Source organism: Macrosteles quadrilineatus, unplaced genomic scaffold (assembly GCF_028750875.1).
Source record: "Macrosteles quadrilineatus isolate MER2022 unplaced genomic scaffold, UCM_ALF_1.0 Scaffold_3__2_contigs__length_128488019, whole genome shotgun sequence".
NCBI classification, from domain to species: Eukaryota; Metazoa; Arthropoda; class Insecta; order Hemiptera; family Cicadellidae; genus Macrosteles; species Macrosteles quadrilineatus.
Genome location: NW_026542596.1, coordinates 63,348,595 through 63,372,063, shown reverse-complemented (window position 1 = coordinate 63,372,063; position 23,469 = coordinate 63,348,595). Strand labels below are relative to the sequence as shown.

The 23,469-nt window shown below is 35.8% G+C and overlaps 1 protein-coding gene across 1 annotated transcript in view; it reads right to left on the bottom strand.

Moving 5' to 3' along the window:
• Positions 1 to 23,469, bottom strand: part of LOC128988905 (kelch-like protein 17) — a 64,360-nt gene that overhangs the window by 25,214 nt on the left and 15,677 nt on the right. The window contains exons 2-4 of the mRNA XM_054410673.1: positions 4,942 to 5,084; positions 4,678 to 4,774; positions 2,759 to 2,880 (exon numbers count right to left, since the gene is read on the bottom strand). Coding sequence (XP_054266648.1) covers positions 2,759 to 2,880; positions 4,678 to 4,774; positions 4,942 to 5,076 — 354 coding nt within the window. The 5' untranslated portion in view covers positions 5,077 to 5,084. The remainder of the gene's footprint in view (positions 1 to 2,758; positions 2,881 to 4,677; positions 4,775 to 4,941; positions 5,085 to 23,469) is intronic.

Genomic DNA, 23,469 nt, shown 5'->3' with positions numbered 1-23,469 from the left:
TTTAAAACCACTTGTACATTTAATAAATTCCTCTTTAATATCAAGTATTTTTCCAAATAAACTAAAGATTGCAAGGGTTATACCAATTTTTAAGAAAGGTGACTTAAATGACCCATCGTGTTATCGTCCGGTATCGCTTCTCCCAATTTTTTCTAAAATATACGAGAAAGTAGTTTACTCTCAATTAGCAGATTATTTAACCATAAACAATTTGTTGGACAAAGAGCAGCACGGTTTCCAAAAAGGAAAATCCACCATATCAGCTGGGATAGAATTCATTCAGTCAATAATAGATTCAGTAGATAAAGGGCAAAAAGTGGTTGGTATATTTCTTGACTTGACTAGGGCTTTTGACAGTGTGTCACACAAAAAACTCTTAATTGCATTGCAAAATTTAGGAATTACTGGCAAAGAGTCTAAATGGTTTGAATCATATTTGGGAAATCGGGAGCAATTTGTAGAAATTGAGCACACTATTAACTTCAACAATTCAAAAAATCACTATAACTATATCCGGAAGTTTAACTCTCAAAATTTAAAAATTAAACACGGAGTACCACAGGGGTCAATTTTAGGACCTTTATTGTTTCTTTGTTACATAAAAGGGCTACCTGACTTACTACCCGTAAACAGTAACGTATGTTTATATGCCGATGACTCTAATATCACTGTGACAGGGAATTCCAAGGAGAGTACTGAAGTTGCATCATTTATCAGTCTCTCAATTATTAAAAATTTCCTTGATGGTAAAAACCTTCTTCTTAATTCAAGTAAATCCACTTTCATATCTTTTTGTACGAAACAAGCGAGGGTCAAACTAAAACCAGAAATCTATTTAGATGACAATCAATTAGACCAAGTAGAAGTTACAAAATTTCTGGGACTCTTCATTGATGCTAATCTGAGCTGGGACGATCATACAAAACATGTTGTTAACAAAATGTCAACAGGTTTGTCTGCCTTGAGACAAATGGCTAAATTTTGTAAATTAGAAACATTAAAAACAGTTTATTATTCTTTAATTCATTCTCACCTGTCCTACGGAATAAGCATTTACGGAGCAACAACGCAGAAAAATTTAGATAAAATCTTGCGGAAACAAAAAAATGCGTTAAGAATTATGTTTAAGTTGAAAAGGGGTAAATCTGTTAAACATTTATTTACTTCCACAAAATCCTAACGGTTTATGCTCTCTACATTTTAGAGACTGTAATGTATGTGAAACAACTTGAAAATCTAAATTTTGTAAACAACGTTCACCCGTACAACACCAGATTAAATAGACCGGTAGAACCACATAATTTAGAATTTTTCAAAAAGAAAACGAAATATATGGGAACAAAATTTTTGTTTCATTTACCAAGGTAATTTCTTGGTGAACAAAACTTAAGTAAATGCAAGAATGACTTAAAGGAATATTTGGTAAAATTAGCCCCATACTCTTTAACCAATTTTTTCGAAAACCACAGAGTTTAGAGTAATTGATGAGTAACAAATCAAATCAATAATTGATAAGAAAATGAACCTTCCATACACATTAATTAATTTACTTTTAATTTAGACGAAATTAGTGTAACTGTTTTTATATATAGGATTATTGTCATTACTATTTCTTTTTGTAAACATTGACACTATTTGTTGTACCTTTGTGCAAATTTATGAATAAAGAATGTTTGAATTGAATTGAATTGAAAAAAGTGCTGTTTCTTTTTACAGTCGGTTAATGTATTTATAGTATGTAAAGCAGCGCAAAGTAGAGTCTAAATTGTAGATAAATTCGTAAATAAATATAACTTGCTGCACTAACACTCTTCACGATGTTTCTGATCTCCCTCTTTTCGCTTGCCAGCGTGGAAACAAAGTAATCAACAATGTACACAACTGAACGATAGCGCAATCGACGACACTGGCTGTTTCATATCACGCTGCATTCTCTGTTGACTTTACAATATTAAGAACCAACTACAAACTCTGTATTAAATATAATACGGCGGTGGATTCAAGATAATCCTCAAGTAAGTCTCTAAAGTTCACACAAGAAGAGAAGAGGGGAATTTCTACTCACTCTTTAGTAGAATAGAATAGGATGAACTCGAAGACTACTTGAAATATAAAAATAAATATTCCACCGAATTGTTTAGGTTGAAAACGGATTTAGGATATTGCACAAGAAACAAAATAAAACTACTAAACATTAGGAGACGATAGTTATCTAATCCTAAACGCAAACGTGGCTATTCATCTACGTGCATCTTCTGTTTGCAGACACACGATGTCATTACTGTGAAACGTTGAGTATTGCCACTGAAAATATTTAAATTTGCTTACCCCGCAACTATGATGAAATAATGTACACAATGATTGGAGTTCAAAGAAAATGATATTTTAAAAACAAAACAATGGAACGATCGAATTATTATAGTTTTTCTCCAAACACGTGCATTCTTATCCGGGGTCTAATTACAGTTAAGTAAGTTACAAAGTGAACCAACGATCTCAATGAAGTTCTGTAATTCGCTAAGGGACTTGTAGTAATTACTTACTAAAAGAAAACTTACATGACCAAGATGACATTTTGGCCCCTAGAGAGCCAAAAACTAATCGTGCTGCTAATCCCATCTGATAAAAACTAATATTTTTCCACTTAAAAATAATTGACAGCTTAAACAAGAAAGTAAAAGAGAGGAAAAGAAAGGACAAAAAAGACCGATAGATAGAGATAGAAAGAACAGTGGAATATTTACCGCCGTCTGGTTACCTGGACGTTGTCTTCGGTTATGTGAATCTCTCCGGTGTAGGAGTAATCTACCAGCAGCTGGAGCGCCGTGTGGTCCACGTCGTGGAGTACAACCTCTCTGGCAGCCTTCTCTGCCATGTCATCTGTAAACACATACAGTGTAGGAGTAATCTACCAGCAGCTGGAGCGCCGTGTGGTCCACGTCGTGGAGTACAACCTCTCTGGCAGCCTTCTCTGCCATGTCATCTGTAAACACATACAGTGTAGGAGTAATCTACCAGCAGCTGGAGCGCCGTGTGGTCCACGTCGTGGAGTACAACCTCTCTGGCAGCCTTCTCTGCCATGTCATCTGTAAACACACAATGTAGGAATAATCTACTAGCAGCTGGAGCGCCGTGTGGTCCACGTCGTGGAGTACAACCTCTCTGGCAGCCTTCTCTGCCATGTCATCTGTAAACACATACAGTGTAGGAGTAATCTACCAGCAGCTGGAGCGCCGTGTGGTCCACGTCGTGGAGTACAACCTCTCTGGCAACCTTCTCTGCCATGTCATCTGTAAACATATACAGTGTAGGAATAATCTACCAGCAGCTGGAGCGCCGTGTGGTCCACGTCGTGGAGTACAACCTCTCTGGCAGCCTTCTCTGCCATGTCATCTGTAAACACATACAGTGTAGGAGTAATCTACCAGCAGCTGGAGCGCCGTGTGGTCCACGTCGTGGAGTACAACCTCTCTGGCAACCTTCTCTGCCATGTCATCTGTAAACACACAATGTAGGAATAATCTACCAGCAGCTGGAGCGCCGTATGGTCCACGTCGTGGAGTACAACCTCTCTGGCAGCCTTCTCTGCCATGTCATCTGTAAACACATACAGTGTAGGAATAATCTACTAGCAGCTGGAGCGCCGTGTGGTCCACGTCGTGGAGTACAACCTCTCTGGCAACCTTCTCTGCCATGTCATCTGTAAACACACAATGTAGGAATAATCTACCAGCAGCTGGAGCGCCGTGTGGTCCACGTCGTGGAGTACAACCTCTCTGGCAGCCTTCTCTGCCATGTCATCTGTAAACACATACAGTGTAGGAATAATCTACTAGCAGCTGGAGCGCCGTGTGGTCCACGTCGTGGAGTACAACCTCTCTGGCAACCTTCTCTGCCATGTCATCTGTAAACACATACAGTGTAGGAATAATCTACTAGCAGCTGGAGCGCCGTGTGGTCCACGTCGTGGAGTACAACCTCTCTGGCAACCTTCTCTGCCATGTCATCTGTAAACACATACAGTGTAGGAATAATCTACTAGCAGCTGGAGCGCCGTGTGGTCCACGTCGTGGAGTACAACCTCTCTGGCAACCTTCTCTGCCATGTCATCTGTAAACATATACAGTGTAGGAATAATCTACCAGCAGCTGGAGCGCCGTGTGGTCCACGTCGTGGAGTACAACCTCTCTGGCAGCCTTCTCTGCCATGTCATCTGTAAACACATACAGTGTAGGAATAATCTACTAGCAGCTGGAGCGCCGTGTGGTCCACGTCGTGGAGTACAACCTCTCTGGCAGCCTTCTCTGCCATGTCATCTGTAAACACATACAGTGTAGGAATAATCTACCAGCAGCTGGAGCGCCGTATGGTCTTCGTTGTGGAGTACAACCTCTCTGGCAGCCTTCTCTGTCATGTCATCTGTAAACACACACAGCTAGATTTGGATACAGGAGGTTTGGCGAAGAAAATATGGGCCATTTATCAACAAAGTGAGCAGAATGTGTAAGCTCGATTATTTGCAAGATGTATTTGCCTATAGCCTACTTTATTCATCTTGGATGATTTCGCCATCTCAATTAAAGCTCAATTTCAGATCTCCACTCCCTGAATTCACGCCCTTAAGTATTTTCTTCGATCAACTTCTACTTTTATCTGCACTACTATTCGAGAACTTACCGTTGAACATGGCATAGAAGTATGGACTTGTAGAGGCTAGAACTACTCGATGCGCGTGTATCCTGTCCATTCCCACTTTGAGCGTGACATCGCACAGCTGCAACATAAACATAGTAAGTAGGTTATGTTCGTTTATGTTCAATAGTCTATGTAGTTGACTGTAATATCGAACAAATGCACAAAATGTAATTCTGACATAGTTTTTTTTTTATTGCAGGAAACATTGCATGTTACAAATTTATAATTTTAAAGTGAGATAAATACCTGAATGTTCTGTCTCATGCGGTTGATGGCCGCCAGCGACTCCGAGCAGTGGCCGGGACTCTGGTGGAAGTAGTGACTGATGGGATCCGAGTCCGTGGTCACCGGTGACGTCACCAGCTCCACGCCCCCGCTCATCCTCGCACCTAAAGCCATAGATGAAGTAATAAAGCTATGGTCAAAGAAAGTTATAGTCAAAGTAAGGATTATATTGGGTATAACCTGAGGGAGTTCCGGCCAAAGTAGACTTGATTGTCTACAACATGACGTTCTGGTCAGAGTATGCATGATATTTGCTACAACGATGACATGATCTACTTACGGTATTATTCACAAATTAAAGACTACCTGATCAGAGTGGATACGATACAGCTACAATAAAGACGTTTTGGTTTAGACATCGAATTGGCTAAAACTTGCCGGTAAAAAGAACCTGAAGTAGTAACAATCGAACTAGTAGAAGACAGATATTCTAAACGTTCTTGTAAAAGGAGATAGTAAGCTTACACTAGTATTGGGAAAATGTTTTTGTTTACTTCTTAGACTTGTATAACTATTAGGAGGGGTAACAAACCCTATTTTTACAAATATTTATATTGGATGTTTTGATTGTAAATTACAAAAAAAATATTCAGCTGATTAAATTGATAAACTATAAAGAAAACGACATTCTTCCGTGCAGTCCAAGGCAAAAGTTTACAGTCTGTGACATAGGTTGCTCTTTTTCACTTCCAGAAGATGTGCTATTCACATAACAGATCCCACCGACAGTGCTAGGGAATAAGCTCTACAACCCTTATATTCTGCAATGTACTATATACTATATAAAAACAGGGAAAACGTTACCTATAATTCAGACTTTTTCGGTATGTCTTAGAATGTTGAAATCAATTATTTTACTATGCAATTTTTTATTTATTTCATTATTTTTATTTTAATGTAAATTAGTTAAGCGTATCATATGTTGTAGAATCATGGCAGATGGCTCAAATCAAAGAAATTGAACCTTATAATGGCAAAAAATAATGAAGCTACAACATTTGAGCAAAAAATTGGGTAAAAGGTTAAATATTTGATTAAGAAAAAATTTGATTCTGATCTCTTTACTCATTACAATAATTTAATTTGTATTACGTTTGAGCTTTAGGGAGTTATGTCCCTACCAACCACTTGTTGATCTTATTTTTCGAAGTGCTGGACTCGCAAACAATTGACACGAAGTGCAGTAAAGTAAGGAACGTGAAACTCTCAGGGGATTTGAAATGTACGTGCAACTTTGGCAGAAGGGTGCTCAGCGTCTCTTACAACCCTTCCTGCTTCATCTATACTCGGGCTTCTACGCGGCCGTGCATTAATTGCGCACAAGAGTTCCTTAATTGCGCCAAACCCTCAAAGGGTCCCAAAAAATGTTCATTAGTTGCACCAAATCAAGCCAGGTAGGGGTGAGTTGTGTGTAACCTTTCCTAACCTAACCTAACCTAATTTAATTTAACCTAACCTAACCTAACTTAACCTTAACTAAGCCAACCTAACGTAACCTACTCTTTATACAGTCAAAGAAGGGCCACCACTTTGCGCAGTTAATTAACGTATCGGGTGGCTCCCTGGAGTAGTTGGCGCAATTAAGGAATACTACGACTACCTGACTCAGCTCAGTAGGCGCAATTAATGCCCGCCCTTCTACGCGAATCTTACGTCTCTTCCATGTGATCTACTTTCTCCGATATGTGGACTTTATTTCTCGGACACTATATACTGTACTGTAGATGTTTGGTCTCAAATACTAATATAATCTAATTACTATTACCTATAGTGAGAAAAAGTTGTTCAAAAACTGAACAGTTTTCTGTTAATTAGTTGTCTTTCTTCAATGAAGAATTGATACATTTTAGTGTCCACCTCAGTGGGTATTCTTGTAGTAGTTCAGTATCTAACACTGTTAAACATTTTTTACTATGTGATTTGCAATGCAGCAAGACTATCTGAAAAATTGCATGTTTCAGGAACCCGTATTAATGGTATGAATATCACTTTTAACCATCTAAAATGTACTATAAAATACGTAACATTAATTTGCCCTTATTTATAAAGTTATAGTTTAAAACGTATAATCTATTATGTAACTACAGTTACACAACTATGTAGATCGTTGATTTGAAAATTTAAAATATAATTAGGATATACAAGTATGTTATGATAATCACACTACAGTATTAAGTATGGAAATGAATTAAGTATTCACATTTTCCATAAAAAAAAATTGCCCTTTATATCGAAAAAGTGTAACATCTTTAATATTTGCGTAGAGTTTTGAAGAACTATATAATGTCGATCTCTCTTTCCCGATAGAAAAGGGTAATAGAGGGGGGGGGGGGGTAATCGGTTGATACGGTTATCGAAGGGTTGTAGAGCTCAGAAACACCTGTGTCTTCATTTAATTATTTAAGTTAACGTCCTTTTGGGCCCTCGTTATCTGAATAGCATTGTTATCTTGCCTTCGATTTTCTTGAATCGAACTCAATCGCGAATAACCTGATGTTGATGTCAACCGTTTTGATTTTATCATCGCTTTATCGTTTCGTTTATAATAGATTTCATAAAAAATTGTATAGTTATTGATAACTTTGTGCCACCTTAAAACTTAACTGATGTATTTTCATGAGAATACTATTTTCATTTTTAAAGTGAAATGTTAGTAAATTCATATTGTGGATAGTTGTTTCCAGAAAAGTATCGCTTTGAAAAACTCGTTTAACAAAGTTAAAAGATAGGTTTGTATTTTACCGACTTTGCGGAACAACTTTTGAGTTGTTAAGAAAGAAAAAGTTGGGTCATTGAGACTAACGAATAGACGCTTAGATTATTGATCTGTATCTACCGCTGACTTCCTCTTATAGTGTAAAGGTCGTACATTTCAGATTTGCGTTAACAACGGAAAAGTGTTATTTTATTAAAAATATCTCGCTGTTATATCCATTGTAGTTTGTTCCACCTTTAGGCAGTGTCTCTTTTCGACCTGAACTTAAGTTTAACGAGAAAGTTAAATAAATAAATAAATACCCCCTACCCTCTTTCGACATTTCACCTCTCGACTACAGCTAAGCGAGTGTAACTCTTAAGATGCCTTAATTTTAATAGAGGCATAGGACTCGCAATATATATTTTAATTGTTCATTATACTTGTTGATTGTTCGTTATACAAATCATTGGTTAAACTGAGCCATTCTTCTAGATTTAGCTTAAATTAGTTAGTTAAATTTTACGATTACAACCGTACATAGTTCACCTTTCTCAGCTTAACTTGTTTTAAAGGTAAAAGAACTAAGTTTTTTTATCTTGTTGTTAATGTTGTTCCCTTTATGTTTTCTTATTTATATGCGATCAGCTGTTGTCGTTATTAAAATGTAACATTTTTTACGACGCCCACACATTAGAAGAGTAAATCCACACGCAAAAACGCCTGAAATACTTTTGACAAATCAAGCTCAAGGGTTAGGCGAGTTTGGAAAGTTTCTCGAGTGCAGCAAAGGCAATTTGCACTCGTGTTACACATTATATTTTCCCTGCGGTTATTATAAAGCATAGATATAATTAGTCTTTTAAACACTAAAACCAAACAACACGTTTTAGGTCATGTTAAATCCAAGAGTAGAACGAAAAGGGAAACATTTGAACAGCTGATCGTAGTCGTAGTATCTTTGCCAACCTATTTCCAAGCATACACGGAATACGAGCACAATAAAAGCACGCTCTTTTGTGTTGTTTGGTTGGAATACTGGTGTGCAGGAAAAAAGAGTACGACAAAAGTAAGTAAATGCAGCAATTAACAACTTTCTGTACTACAATCAGTGCAAGGAAGCCCACTTTATCAGTTGACTGTAGGAAAAGAGTATGTTTTATAAAGGAAGTAAATAATAAAGGGATTCCAACATCAGCTGGTTTTGTCGTCAAAACACCCTTTACAAATTGGAAATGTTGTCCACATCGAAGAATGACGTTTCTCGTTTAGTGTACAATTGCTGAAGGCTGAAGGCTCAACCTGCTAGACCTGTATTTGTGTAACACAGCGAATACCTCGTGGTATTAATGAGTCACAAACACTTGTGAATACAACTAATGAGATGAACAGTTCACTGACACCGGCTCTTATCTTATCTTACAACTGCAGTTGCAAACTTATGAGTTAGCACCTCAGTACGCAGAAATACCAAGAGACTTTACTCTGAACTTTCTGACTATAACTTGTTCCTAATTCTGTACTAATACTAAAATCCTAGGAGTGAACTTTTCTAGTGGTAGAGCTCGGGACTTCGGAGCCCGATGTCCTAAGTTCAAATCCCGCCAATCACCAATGGATTTTATCAAGGCCAATAATGATGACTATCCTGAAGTAATGTGTGGGCTAGGTACTAGCGTCCTAGGATGTGAAGGTATTATTATGAAAAAAAAACTACTGAGTGGCTGTATCACTTTGTTCCGCGGTTGAAGGCTAATTTCTTCACATAACTTTTGTTCCGGGGGTCAGCAGGTAGATTTCGGGACCGGCCGAAACATCGTCTTGTTCCGCGAGAGAGGGGGGCTGCACTCTCTTTTCACTCACTTTTCACATTACCTCCCCCAAATCCTCTATTTCACCCTCCTCCTATTTTTCTGTTATGCGGGCTTTAAAACTCGTTCAATTATGATCTTCTCCTTAGCAAAAAAGCGGCACACACTATTGAATAGTTAGTACAAATGTTACCTATTACCTAGTAGTATGTACCTTCTATGTGCCTGTTTGTTACCTACTACGTATCATCTTCCTATTACATAAAAATAATATACTTCATGTCTATTCGATTTCAACTATACAATTTGTTGGTAATTTATTATTAAGACTTTAGCTAACTATCAGCTTCAAAACGCTCAATAATATCATATATGAGTATGTTTAATCTAATATCATTGTACTAACCTTTCTAAAAACAATTTTAACAATCCTTTGGATGATTAACTATTGCAATCTGGTTGTTAATTTTTTTTAGATCCTAAATCGTTTCTGTTGTTCATCGCATTGGTTTAGTTAATATTTGGTTTTGAAAATATAAGTGATTACTGAAAGCAGTCTCAAGAGATTGTTATTTATACACGCGTCTCTTGTAGTTTATAGATGTGTTACAGCTTATAAAACAATAACCGTAACTTTTTATAATGAATCTACTTTAGAAAGCTTTAGATGATTTTAATATAATAATCATAGACCTTTTAGTTCAAAGTTGTTTTTATATTTTAACCTGCGTACTGTTTACCACTAACTACAATAAACTGAGTCATATGTCTCATAGTATAAATATTAATCAATTTAAAATACAACAGAAATAAGTTGAGTTATTTTCCTTTCAGTGAAAAACTAACACTTTTTGTGAAACCAACATGGGAAATTTACTTGGCAAAAGCAATTTTGTAGAGAAAAGTTTATTTCGCAAAACCTGCAAATCTCGTGTGAGAAATATAGAAGAACGCTGTGTGCTGTACAACGTGAGTACAGTTTCTACATTTCAAGAGAAATTCTACCCAGATGAGCTAGATGCTCTGTGCTCCTACGGAACTGTTGTAGAAACTGAAGCTTCTCAAATTGATCAGAGAAGTAACCCCAGAGCAGGTTGTTCCTACACAAAACCTTCAGGATCAACTGTTGTATATTTTGGGGAAACAAACTTCAATTTCCAGAGTAAGTTCGTCATGAAAGAAAACGGGAAAAGAAAACGATACGAAGAAAATGGATCGGACGCGGACGAATCAGATGTTGAGGAGATAATTGAGAAGAAACACAAAACTGTGGAAGAAAATATTAATGTTACGTCTCATCAACAAACAGACATTGTTTTCGATTCCCCAAAACAAAAAATGTTTTCTCGTGCACCAAAAACTCCTTGCAATTTCGACTGCAATAAAGAGCTTAACGATAGTTTAAAATGCAGCAGAAGGGGAAAAATGGTTAGAAGTGCAGCGCTCCGAGGAAGAAGGAAAATACACAAGGTTCTGCAGGTCAAAACATACTTATGTACTCTAAGTAACTCGATTTATTTCTCTATTTCAAAATTGAATGTGTATTTAAAAATAAAAAAAACAACTTAAAACCATTGTTTATTATTAAAAGCTTCCAACTGAAATATAGCTAGGTACAGCAAAACACCATGGCGAAATCGAAAACGTATTTAAACTTGGGAGTGTTAAGTCATTTATACGATATCACAAAGTAAGGCAGTTTCATGCAGCTCAAGCACCCAGTGAGGTACTTTTCTGTTAAAGGGAACATTCATTATTATCGATTATTTCTTTTCGATATATCGATATTTTTGTTTTCCTTTACAATCCATATTCCTTTTGTTTTAATATCTTCAAACGCATTTAAATTACAAATTGACAACTATAAAATTGTATACAATTGTGTATATTGTATATTGTACAATTCGTAAAGGCGATTTCTACCCAACACTACTCCTCCGTTAATAATGGACGGATTTTTACAAACTATGTGTCAAAATTAAGTATTTTTTAGCTTTGCCCCAAAGTCCATCAAAATCCCAATGTATTTCTTACGAAGAAAAGATTTTGTTTAAACAGACAAATAATTGGTATTAATTGCAGCTGTTCGTAGCAAACACATGATTCACACAAGAGTGTTCGTTTTCACTTTCGATAATAGGAGTGGAGTGAACGTTTGTTTTCAGATTGAGTTCGTTGGATTTCACAAAGTAAGGAAGTTTCATGCAGCCCTAACACAGTGACATGGTTTATTGTTGGCGTTGTATTCGTTGTATTTCGGTGCCGCATCGTCACTTAGCCTTGCCCTTCACACGTTTCCTCGCTGGACCGCTTCACATCTCTACAGACACAAGGTCATCTGTGTTTACATCACCCAGTTCTGTCGAAGTCAGCTGATTTTAATCGCTTCCGTCTTCGTTCTTTGTCCTCCATCTCGTAAAACTAATTTGAGACGGCAAAATATATCCTATCTGTTTTGGCGTTCGAACTCATATCCTGGTTCGGAATTAAACTTGAAATCCGTGATCTCAGCGAACTTCGCACGAGTAAATCGATCGTGGACAAAACATAAACAACACTAAATAGTGATTCTTACACGACTGATTGTTTTTTTAAGGGCGGGAATTGCTTGCGCTAACTGACCTGAGTCAGGTAGTCGGGTATTCCTGAATTGCGCCAACTACTTTAGAGAGTCACCCTGGAGCCACCTGATACGTTCTAACTCAGCCAAGTGGTGGTCCTCTTTCACTGTAATTGAGTAGGTTAGGTTAGGTTAAGTTAGGTTAGGATAGGATAGGTAAGGATGACTCGTAAACCAGGGCATTCCTTCTGCCGGCAACACACTCTACCTGGCTTGAGCTTGGAGCAACTAAGGAACATTTTTTGGGACCCTTTGAGGGCTTGGCGCAATTAAGGAACTCTCTGGCGCAATTAATGAATGGCAAAAAAATGTAGGACTAGTCAGAGATTGTTCACCCCTTTAGTGTTTTGATTTGGATTGTTTTCATAAATCACAGTTTTCATATGTAACAGCAACTATTGAGTAACACTGATAGAGTTTAAAGCTTAAAATGGAAACGATGCTAACTTAGTACCAACACAAGATACAGTAGTTTGGTCCTAAGACGCTAGGCACGAGCCCGGGATTGTTTTTCACATTACTTCAGACTAGACCTAGGGGTTGCGGCATTATCACTTAGATAAAATCCATGGGTGATTTGGCGGGATTTGAACCCGGGACCTCAGGGACTGAAGTGCCGTGCTCTAACCACTAGACCAGTTCGCTCCCCTCTAGACCAACACAAGGTACTGATCAATTTAGCACTAAGTGAGGCGACAGTTGGTTAAACACTTCATGAAACGTAGCAACACGTAGCGTAATTTATACGGAGTATCTTTTTGGACTCAGGAGGGACTGCATTGCTAGGTAACCTGTTCAAACAAAATAAAACATTTGGAATGGTTATGTTTGATATGATAAAGCTTATAGACAAACACTTTTAAACATAACTCTCGTACAAATGCATCGATTTAAAAATGCATTGTTCATTTTTTTATTAATTACAAAATTAATTTGTTATTAGGAAAAAGTTATGAGAGACAATCTTAATAGCATACATATTGACAATAACACTAAAAAACTAGAGCAAAACTAGTACAAAATTGGATCCATTGTGTATAACTTTGGCTGCAAACCCAAGCTGCAAACTCATTTACATGTAATTTTCAGTTAACAATCCAATTTCTATCCAAATGGATTACAAGGTCTAGTTTAATTTGCTATTCCCATTTGCATTATATTAAACAATTGCAATACAGTCAACAATTTTTTATTGCCGAGAAACATACTTTTAACCAAACTACGCCGTACATCTAGCAGTCAACAAACTTTACTAGTGGCATTTATAACTTCAGACGGTAGTATATTATTGTATTACTCGTACAGACATCAATTGACCTCATCCATTACTGACTTGCTTTAATACGCACGTAAGCGACCATGACCGCCAATACTGGTCAATAACTGACGTCACGTCAATGTCAATACTGTACCTAGACAATGGAGGTCCATGAACTTAGAATTGACAACTGTTTGTCAAGGCCTTCCGAATCACGGAACTGTTTCATAACACCATTCAGTTGTTACTTGTTGTATTCTATACACGGTTAAACTATTAAATGAGTTTTGATATGTAATACAAGTTTTTATTCTGAGGCGACTGACGACTGTTTTACCACAGACAATGGAATCCCCTAGTGGTTGTTCAATGGTTTATTGCGGACATTTTCCACCACGAATGTAAAAAACAATACACAACGTTTCGGGATCTGGAATCTGATCCCGTCTTCAGGTGAAAAAACTTAACTAACACATTACAACTAACAATACAACTAACTTGGTGGAGTCATTGCGTACGGTGCTATTAGTGTTCCATTGTGTGAGTTTTTTTACGTTAAACCTTTTATAGATTACTAGCTGTGTACCCGTTCTACGCACGGGGATCTTATAATATTCAGTTGAAACCTTCTTATATAAAGAACAGCAGTTGGTTTGCATATCTTAAGATATGCTGGCCAAACTATTATACATAGCTTCATTTTATGTTGTTTTTTGTTGTTCCGGATCGGTATGACAATCAATAAAAGGTTAAATTACCTCTGTGTCTGCCGGTCGATCCTATAACGGTAGGCTTACTTTTATTTTTACTATCTGATCTCGTTTGCATGGCTCAATCACGTCCTGGTTGAAGTTCGTTCGCTACGCTCACTCACCTGTATGTTGGAGCTCGTTCGCTGCGCTCACTTTCCTTCAGGTTAGCTCTTTCGCTACGCTCACTTGCCTTCAGGTTAGCTCGTTCGCTACGCTCACTCGCCTCCAGGTTGCAAATTAGCTGTTGTCATAAATGTAAAAGAAATAATAGTGCTAGTGCTGCACCCTGTTGGTAATCCTTGTAACTTTAATGCTATTGAACATCACAGAACAGAACCAACTTGTTTAATTGAAACAGCTGTTAAGATTCAATAATTTCATTTCTCATAAGGTTAACATGGGCTTCCAGAAATTCCACGTCAAAAATCGACAAAAACTTGATTTTCAAGGGTTTACTGTTAAATATCTAACTGTCTCATATTCGATGAAATACGTCTAAAACCATCTCATATATGTATAGTATTTGGAAAATAAGTTTCAGGCGGGACAGTGCTATAGTTATTGAGGAGTAGTTGTAATAAAGTGCGTATTTTAGCGTTACCAAGAGAATGACAGATAGACAGACAGACAGACAGACAGACAGACAGACAGAAATTGAGATAAGGTTTGATTCGGTTTCTCTGACCTATGAAATGTAAAAATAACCAAAAAGTTCATTATTCTAAGCAATGTACAGACAAAACTCTAATTTTATTTATATAGATAGTGATTTGTTATTAATTGCATGTTGTATCATGACTTGACTGCTATACAGTGCATATTTTTTTACTACTACCCTCTGTAGTGTATTCCAACTTAGGTTGGGCGTTTGTGTATTGTTAGTTGTAATGTGTTAGTTAAGTTTTTTTCACCTGAAGACGGGATCAGATTCCAGGTCCCGAAACGTTGTGTATTGTTTTTTACATTCGTGATGGAAAATGTCCGCAATAAACCACTGAACAACATTAACTCACCATCACCAACAATGAACTTCAAACCCCTAGTGGTACTGTAATACAAAACGTGTTTCAATGCAAACCTCGTAGAACAGTGGAATAGTTTTCAAATGTAATCAATTCAAACTTATTTGTTTGCGATGTTTTTGCTATGTCGAATTTAGAACCTATAACCACAGACAATATAATATTGTCTGTGCTATAACACATGAGTCACCACATTGTACTAATTTCTTTTCAATTTGAATCAAGGTTGTACTGTATAATCAATAATTGAACTAGTGGACCCATAAGTCTGTGTTCGTAGGTGTTCTTTTTCTTATTGACTATAAGCATAGATGTTAATGTTTTGATGTTATTATCAAAACATTAACTGTTCTGAAAATGCAACAGTTAGGATTGAACAACTACTTAAATATTGCAATCGTAGAACAATACAGTAATGTGGTACATTTTGTTGAAATCTGTTTAATATCAGCCTCAATTAAATATGTCAAATAATAAAAATCAACACTTCTAACGACATGATTAAGTTGATAATTTAATTGGCAGCTTTTATCACATTGAATAATGGGATTTTATTCTCTTCGGGTAATATACAATGAATAATTAATGTCTCTACGGTATGGACGATTCACTACATGTTTAAGGGTGTTTCATTGGTAGCTCAGTTAACTCATGTACACCTGTGTTAACATACAGAAAATTAAATGTTTCAATTAAACTCTTGGAAGCTCGTCATCACTCACAATGTACGTCAAGAGCTCTACCATTGAAACTCCGTTGCAAATTTCATAACGTATGTTTTTAATACAAACGTTTTCTTTATTTAAATGCAGTGATGCAATGAGCACATACATTCATAACATGGAGATATGTGTGAAAATATTGAGCACAGAAATTATTTTTAGACCAATGTTTTAAACTCAGCTGATTGCATATTTCATTGTTGTTTTTAAAAATGTGTTTAAGCAGTAGCATCTTCTTTTGTGCACTGGAGTAGACAGACATCCCATTTGCTGCATTTGCATGGACATTGAATTTGAATAGTAAGGGGTAAGTTTAATATACGACATGGATCAGATGCAATACGTTGGCTACAAAATTGGCTACGATTTAACATGAGTGGGTTTTCTACTCCTACTCTATTAAATCAATAGACAAAATTTGAATATAATTTTGTAGTCAACCTGATTTCCGATGTTCTGTATTGAAATGTGCACGTGAAGCTGAGTTCAGCGACTTATCTGCAGGTTGTTGATTCAGCTAAGAAATACAAGTTACCAAGGCCTTTGACATTGCCTAGTCAAGGCTGTAGCTTTTATAAAGGCGATTTCATTGTTTTACTTCTTCACTTCCTGATAGTAAATTAGCTTGAAAGGTTACAGTTTTATGTGGAAAACTTATAAATGCGCAGTCCTAGTAGCAGATTATGTGGTTACTGTCATATCGAAGTACAACCATAATGGTTTACTAATAGTACTAATAGTAGTAGTTTAGTAATAGTAGTAGTGGTAGTTAATAGTAGTTTACTCAACGATCACGTAAATACTAGTCTATTTACGCGAGATGCGTACACTACTTTACCTGCGACAGTTTTTTAATTACTAACTATCACTACTCATTACTTATAAGAGAGGTTATGTTTTCGTTAACAACCTCTCATTGCCACTGACAGTGATGCAACGAAACATTGTACTAAATACTAATGTACCACTCAACAATTAAATTAGTCTAAACAGCTGATTAGTTGAAATTCGGAGCATTAAAACTGTACTTCTTCTCTCTCAATCCTTGATTCTCATTGGTCCATTATCGGTGTTGTTAAGTAAAACAACAATGATGTTAAGTAAGTAAACAATGCTGTTATGTGAATCTTTTCAATTCTAGGAACTGAACTAAAATGGCTACCTACTTTAAAAAACGGTCGTAGTAAAAATATGTTTGAGTTGTATATATCGTTGGATGTTACATCGACAAATATATTGATTACATAGTAATCAAAATTGTGGGCAAAAAGGTAAACCATATTATAAGTTATATACATTACACCTAATTAGCTTTAGATTGCCTTTTGACAGTAGATGCGATATGACATTGCGATTTTACAATACTGACATTTGCAAGCGCAAGACAAACTAACGTCTGACGCTACCACCCGACAACAACCTACCTAAAGTTCATTTACCTAATAAATACCTAAAGTTCACAAACCCAATAAACCTACTGTGACTGGAGGCATATTCAATGAATTAACCTTTAAGACTACTAACACAATTTTAAAGTTTTCTTGCATGCCTAAAGAAAAAGAAAGATTTTCTCTGCCTTATTTGACCTTTAAGGGAAAAGAGTTCCATATGATGCTGGATAAACTAGGGATAGTTTTGAAATACGTACCTTTTTGTCAAGTATACAGGATATCCCGAAACTCTCTACCAATATTTTAGGGCATTGCTCCTGAGTAAGAAAAATATATAAATAACATATTAAAATTTCCCGGAAGTCCTTAGTTACTCACACAGCCGCCATTTGGTTTATTTCACTTATAAATCATTTTATAAAAAGTGGTTTGGTTAAAGATACAAAATTGAAACTTTGCACAACAATTTGTGACAACTAGAAAAGGCTAAAAAATTATGAAAATTTTTCAAATTCATAAAACACAATGGCGGCCATTTAAAATGTTTGTAAGATCAACGGTTTTGAGTTATTTAATAAACAAAATTTTTAATATCCACCATTTTTTTTATGAATTTGAAAAACTGTCATAACTTTTTTGTAGCTTTTTTTAGTTGTCATAAATCTTTGTGCAAAGTTTCAATTTTGAATCTTTAACCATATTTTAGAAAAAAATAGTAAGTGAAATAAACAAAATGGCGGATGTGTGAGTAACTGAGGGCTTTCGGACAATTTAAACACGATATTTAGATACAGTATGTTTTTTACTCAAGAACAAGGCCCTAAAATATTGGTAAAGACTTCCGGGACACTCTGTATGTTGATCAAGTAGTTTTTTATTATTTTTTATCACAGTGGTTATAGTGCTCGTCCCATCTCAAATGATAATGAAGTAGTGATGTTTTCTATTTTATTTCTTGTTAGTTTGCCAACGTCGAAAATTCATTAACAAAACACAAGATTTTGTTATCCATTGCTGCTTATTCGATTCCCATATATTATACTTTATAACAAAAGACCAATGCGCACACTGAAATAAAATATACCCTAGAATAATAATAGTCCTATTCAGTACATGTAGATTCAACCAGGTATGAAATCACATCGAAATATTTTTTAGATTTTACAAAATACGAGGAATTTATTCGCAGTCAAAGACTCTACTTGATGAGATTTGCACTAGGAATGTTCAAAGTAAATTACGCTTCAAAACAATACTAATGGCAAACAACAAATTATACAAGAATGATACCCCCGCTGCAGCAAACCTGCAGACTAAGCGAATTTCCATTTGCCTGATTGGATTTACACTAAAATGTCTCCTTAAAAATATCACATTTATTTTTATTCCCTATTTAAATATAATTAGTTTAACAAGTACTTAGGTTTGATGCAACATGGAGGGTAAAAGTGTTTTTTTATGTTAATAGTTTAGTATTAAATAAATGCGTTTTCCAAATTTGATCAAAAAGTGTTAATAAACAAGCAAACTGCAACAGTTTATTTATTCTCAATAAGAATAACATGGGAATTTAAAATTTAAATTTTTTTGGAATTTTCTCCGTAACAATAAGGCACATATAAAAGCTTCAATACATATACTAAATTATTTGTTTTTTAAGCTCTACACAATGGTTTGTAAAGAAATTGCTAAATTTTATGTTTTTTGGGTAAAAATGGGGAAAACCAATTTTTACCCCATAAAACCCCCCATAAACCCCCGTTCCCATTGTCCGATCATGCTGGTTCGCGAACTCGTTCGAATAAATGTAGGTTTACAATGTTGTGTATCATCACTTTCGACAAAATTATACATCGCTTATACAAAATTTCGTCAAAATTGGATCATTTTTGGTAGAGTTATCGTGCCAACGGACACATATATACATAGGGCCTATATATGTTAATTTGAACGGATGGTGTTTTTGGCCTCTATGGACCTCAAAACGAAAAAGTAAATCGGTCCCGGGTCCAGGTCTTACTATGAGTACTACGGTAATAGCTTATTATGGGCTATATGGGTAATTCGCTAAAAAATCCAGGTCGGAACTAAGTCAGAGTGACACCTCAATAAATCGCGAGCTTAATCATTGATGTCAGAACGTCCAAACTGCACAACATTACAATCCAGGAAACGAATGATGGGATATTTGAAGATGTCAGTCAAAGAATGAGGAAGCAACGAGAACCAGCTGCTGTTAGAGGAAGCTAGAGAACTTTGGAAATAGAGATGGAAATAGAGACAGAGATAATCACGGAGTGGGTAACTGGGACCTTGGTACAAGAAAACTAGAAACGATCATGTAGTCCAGTCATATTAGGATATTACGTAGAAATAATTCCCTAAAAGGGGAAACTTTGCATATGTATAGTATTAGCACCCAGTAACAACATATCAAAAATCAACACTCGTGCATGCTGTGCTACGGCCGCCATCTTGGAAAATGGCGGCCGATTTTCACTTTTTTGGCCATATTTCACTAACCGTTGGATGTACAAAAATATTGTTGATACAAAAGTTGAAGAGCTTAAAAAAATACATATTTTTACTATTTAAACTTTTGTCATATCTCTAACGGTTATCGAGAAAAAACGTAATAATAACAATAATAAATTAATAATGACAACACCTTGTTTGATTTTTGGCAATTAAACACTAAAATTGTCCCCTAGGTTTTAAAGTTTTCTGACATTTTTTAAGACATTGAGTTTTATATATTTAGATTCACTGATTACTACGCTTCTATGTATGGTCAGAAGTTTGGTTCGGAGTGTGGCAATGTTCTGACTGCAGGAAATATTACTCTATGGAGAGAGACAAGGTACAGGTGGATCAGCTACACTGGTGAATAGTGTTGCTCAGCTGATTATAAGTAGTTAGTAGTAGACAATCATAAAAATAAAGTTTAATATTTTGAGGTGTTGTTGTGTTTACATTGCATCAACAATATACTAGGGGAAAGTTAAATATATCATATTTATTATTACACTAGCTGTGTACCCGTTCTACGCACGGGGATCTTATAATATTCAGTTGAAACCTTCTTATATAAAGAACAGCAGTTGGTTTGCATATTTTAAGATATGCTGGCCAAACTATTATACATAGCTTCATTTTATGTTGTTTTTTGTTGTTCCGGATCGGTATGACAATCAATAAAAGGTTAAATTACCTCTGTGTCTGCCGGTCGATCCTATAACGGTAGGCTTACTTTTATTTTTACTATCTGATCTCGTTTGCATGGCTCAATCACGTCCTGGTTGAAGTTCGTTCGCTACGCTCACTCACCTGTATGTTGGAGCTCGTTCGCTGCGCTCACTTTCCTTCAGGTTAGCTCGTTCGCTACGCTCACTTGCCTTCAGGTTAGCTCGTTCGCTACGCTCACTCGCCTCCAGGTTGCAAATTAGCTGTTGTCATAAATGTAAAAGAAATAATAGTGCTAGTGCTGCACCCTGTTGGTAATCCTTGTAACTTTAATGCTATTGAACATCACAGAACAGAACCAACTTGTTTAATTGAAACAGCTGTTAAGATTCAATAATTTCATTTCTCATAAGGTTAACATGGGCTTCCAGAAATTCCACGTCAAAAATCGACAAAAACTTGATTTTCAAGGGTTTACTGTTAAATATCTAACTGTCTCATATTCGATGAAATACGTCTAAAACCATCTCATATATGTATAGTATTTGGAAAATAAGTTTCAGGCGGGACAGTGCTATAGTTATTGAGGAGTAGTTGTAATAAAGTGCGTATTTTAGCGTTACCAAGAGAATGACAGATAGACAGACAGACAGACAGACAGACAGACAGACAGAAATTGAGATAAGGTTTGATTCGGTTTCTCTGACCTATGAAATGTAAAAATAACCAAAAAGTTCATTATTCTAAGCAATGTACAGACAAAACTCTAATTTTATTTATATAGATAAGCATTTAATGGAGGGCAAAAGCTGTGTTATATGCAAATCAAGTTTACAAGAAGGTGAAATTGTTGATGTTAAAAGAGGACTGAGCTCTCTAGTTGAAGCTAGTAAGGAAAGAAATGACGGAACTCATACACTGTTTTCATCAAGTACGCAAATTACAGTGCACGTCAATTGCCGAAATAAGTACACTGCGAAGCAAAATATTAAGGCACGGAAGCGGGAACTTGCAGAGAGAGATTCTAGTCCAGCTACGTTACGAAGTAATGTCATTCCGTTCGATCTTAAAACACATTGCATATTCTGTGCGGAGGAGACTGATCAGCCAAACACCAAGCTACCAAAGAGTAGACGACGGGTGGTATGTAAAGTAACAACTTATGTTATGTGTGAAAATATCAAGAGGTACTGTGATGAGCGCCAAGACGAATGGGGGAATGAAGTAAAACGACGAATATGCACTTTAAGCGATTTAATAGCTGCTCAAGCGAGCTATCATAAAGATTGTTTTACCTCAATCAAGACAGTCACTAAATCTAACGAAAGAGGTCGACCCAAGATTGAATCTTGTGCTAGTGTGTTTGATAGGCTTTTTTCTGTTCTAGATGAAAATGATGAGTGCCAGTACACTCTTGATGAACTAAAAAATATTATGTTACAAATTGCTGCAAGTACAAAGTACAAGTACACATTTGTATTCGGATAAACTTGTAAAAGACCTTCTGAAGCAACCTTTTGTAGATGATTTGGAATGGTTCCCAATTTTAAAAATATGTTCGCCATTTTCCAATATGGCCGACAACTTTGTTGTTTCTTATGGAACACGTAGTTTATGATTGTTTTAGAATATAAATCCAATTTAAAAACATTTTTAATTTAGACATTTTCTCTTAAAAGCTACTCGTTTAGGAGTTACAGCATGTTACATTTATGGAAAAAAGGCTTGTTGTGTACATTCCGCATCCTGTAGCTCATAATCGAGTAAGTTAATAGAGAAAACGCAAAGAACAAAAACTTTTTTATGTGTATCCATGGTTTTCCTGCATTTAAAAAACAACTTTTTAGAATTAAAAAGAAAAATCACATTTACCCCTCAATATCTCCTAACACGTTCATGGTAGATAGGTATTGTATGGCATCATCTTGTTTGAAATTTAATATAGATTATTTTTGTAATTCATTATATTTTAAGAAAAACGCACCGTTTTCGAGATATTTGTAAAATAGCAAAAAAGGTCCCATTCCCCCCCCCCCTTTTCTTTTAACCCTCCTTCACAAATCCGACACTCAAATCCGTGTAACTTTTTTATACATATTAAGGGAGGTTTTTGAACAATTTGGCACTCATTAGAAACTTTTTTTATGGGTGTCCATGGATTTCCTCCATTTAAAAAACAACTTTTTTAGAATTTTAAGAAAAAAATCACTTTTACCCCTCAATATTACCTGAACCGTTCATAGTAGATAGGTATTGTATGGTATCATTTTGTTTGAAATTTAATGTAGATTATATTTGTAATTTGTTATATTTAGAGAAAAACGAACCGTTTTTGAGGTATTTGCAAAAAATTAAAAAAGTCCCATTCCCCCCTTTTCTTTTAACCCTCCTTCCCAAATCCGACACCCAAATCCGTGTAACTTTTTTATACATATTAAGGGAAGTTTATTGAACAATTTGGCACTTGTTAGAAACTTTTTTATGGGTGTCCATGGGTTTCCTCCATTTAAAAAACAACTTTTTTAGAATTTTAAGAAAAAAATCATATTTACCCCTCAATATTACCTGAACCGTTCATAGTAGATAGGTATTGTATGGTATCATAAATTTAATGTAGATTATTTTTGTAATTGGTTATATTTTAAGAAAAACGCACCGTTTTTGAGGTATTTGCGAAAAAGTAAAAAAAGTCATATTTTCATCCCATTTTCACCCCTCCCCCCCCCAAACCCGACACTCAAATCACTGTAACTTTTTTTTACATATTGAGGGAAGTGTATTCAACAATTTGGCACTGGTTTGAAACTTTTTTTTTTATATCCCGGTTTGCTCTTTTTTAAGCTAATTGCACTGTACTATATTGCGAGTGCAAAAGGGCAGGTCTGCGTTGTTCAGCAATGTGTGGTAAATGTGAGGGATTGTCATGCGAGAATTCGCCTGAGGTGGACATTGATGAATCCAAGATGGTCGAACAAGATGAATAAATCAAAATGTAATAACTGTTATTAATAGCTGTTAATAACTGTTTTACTTTT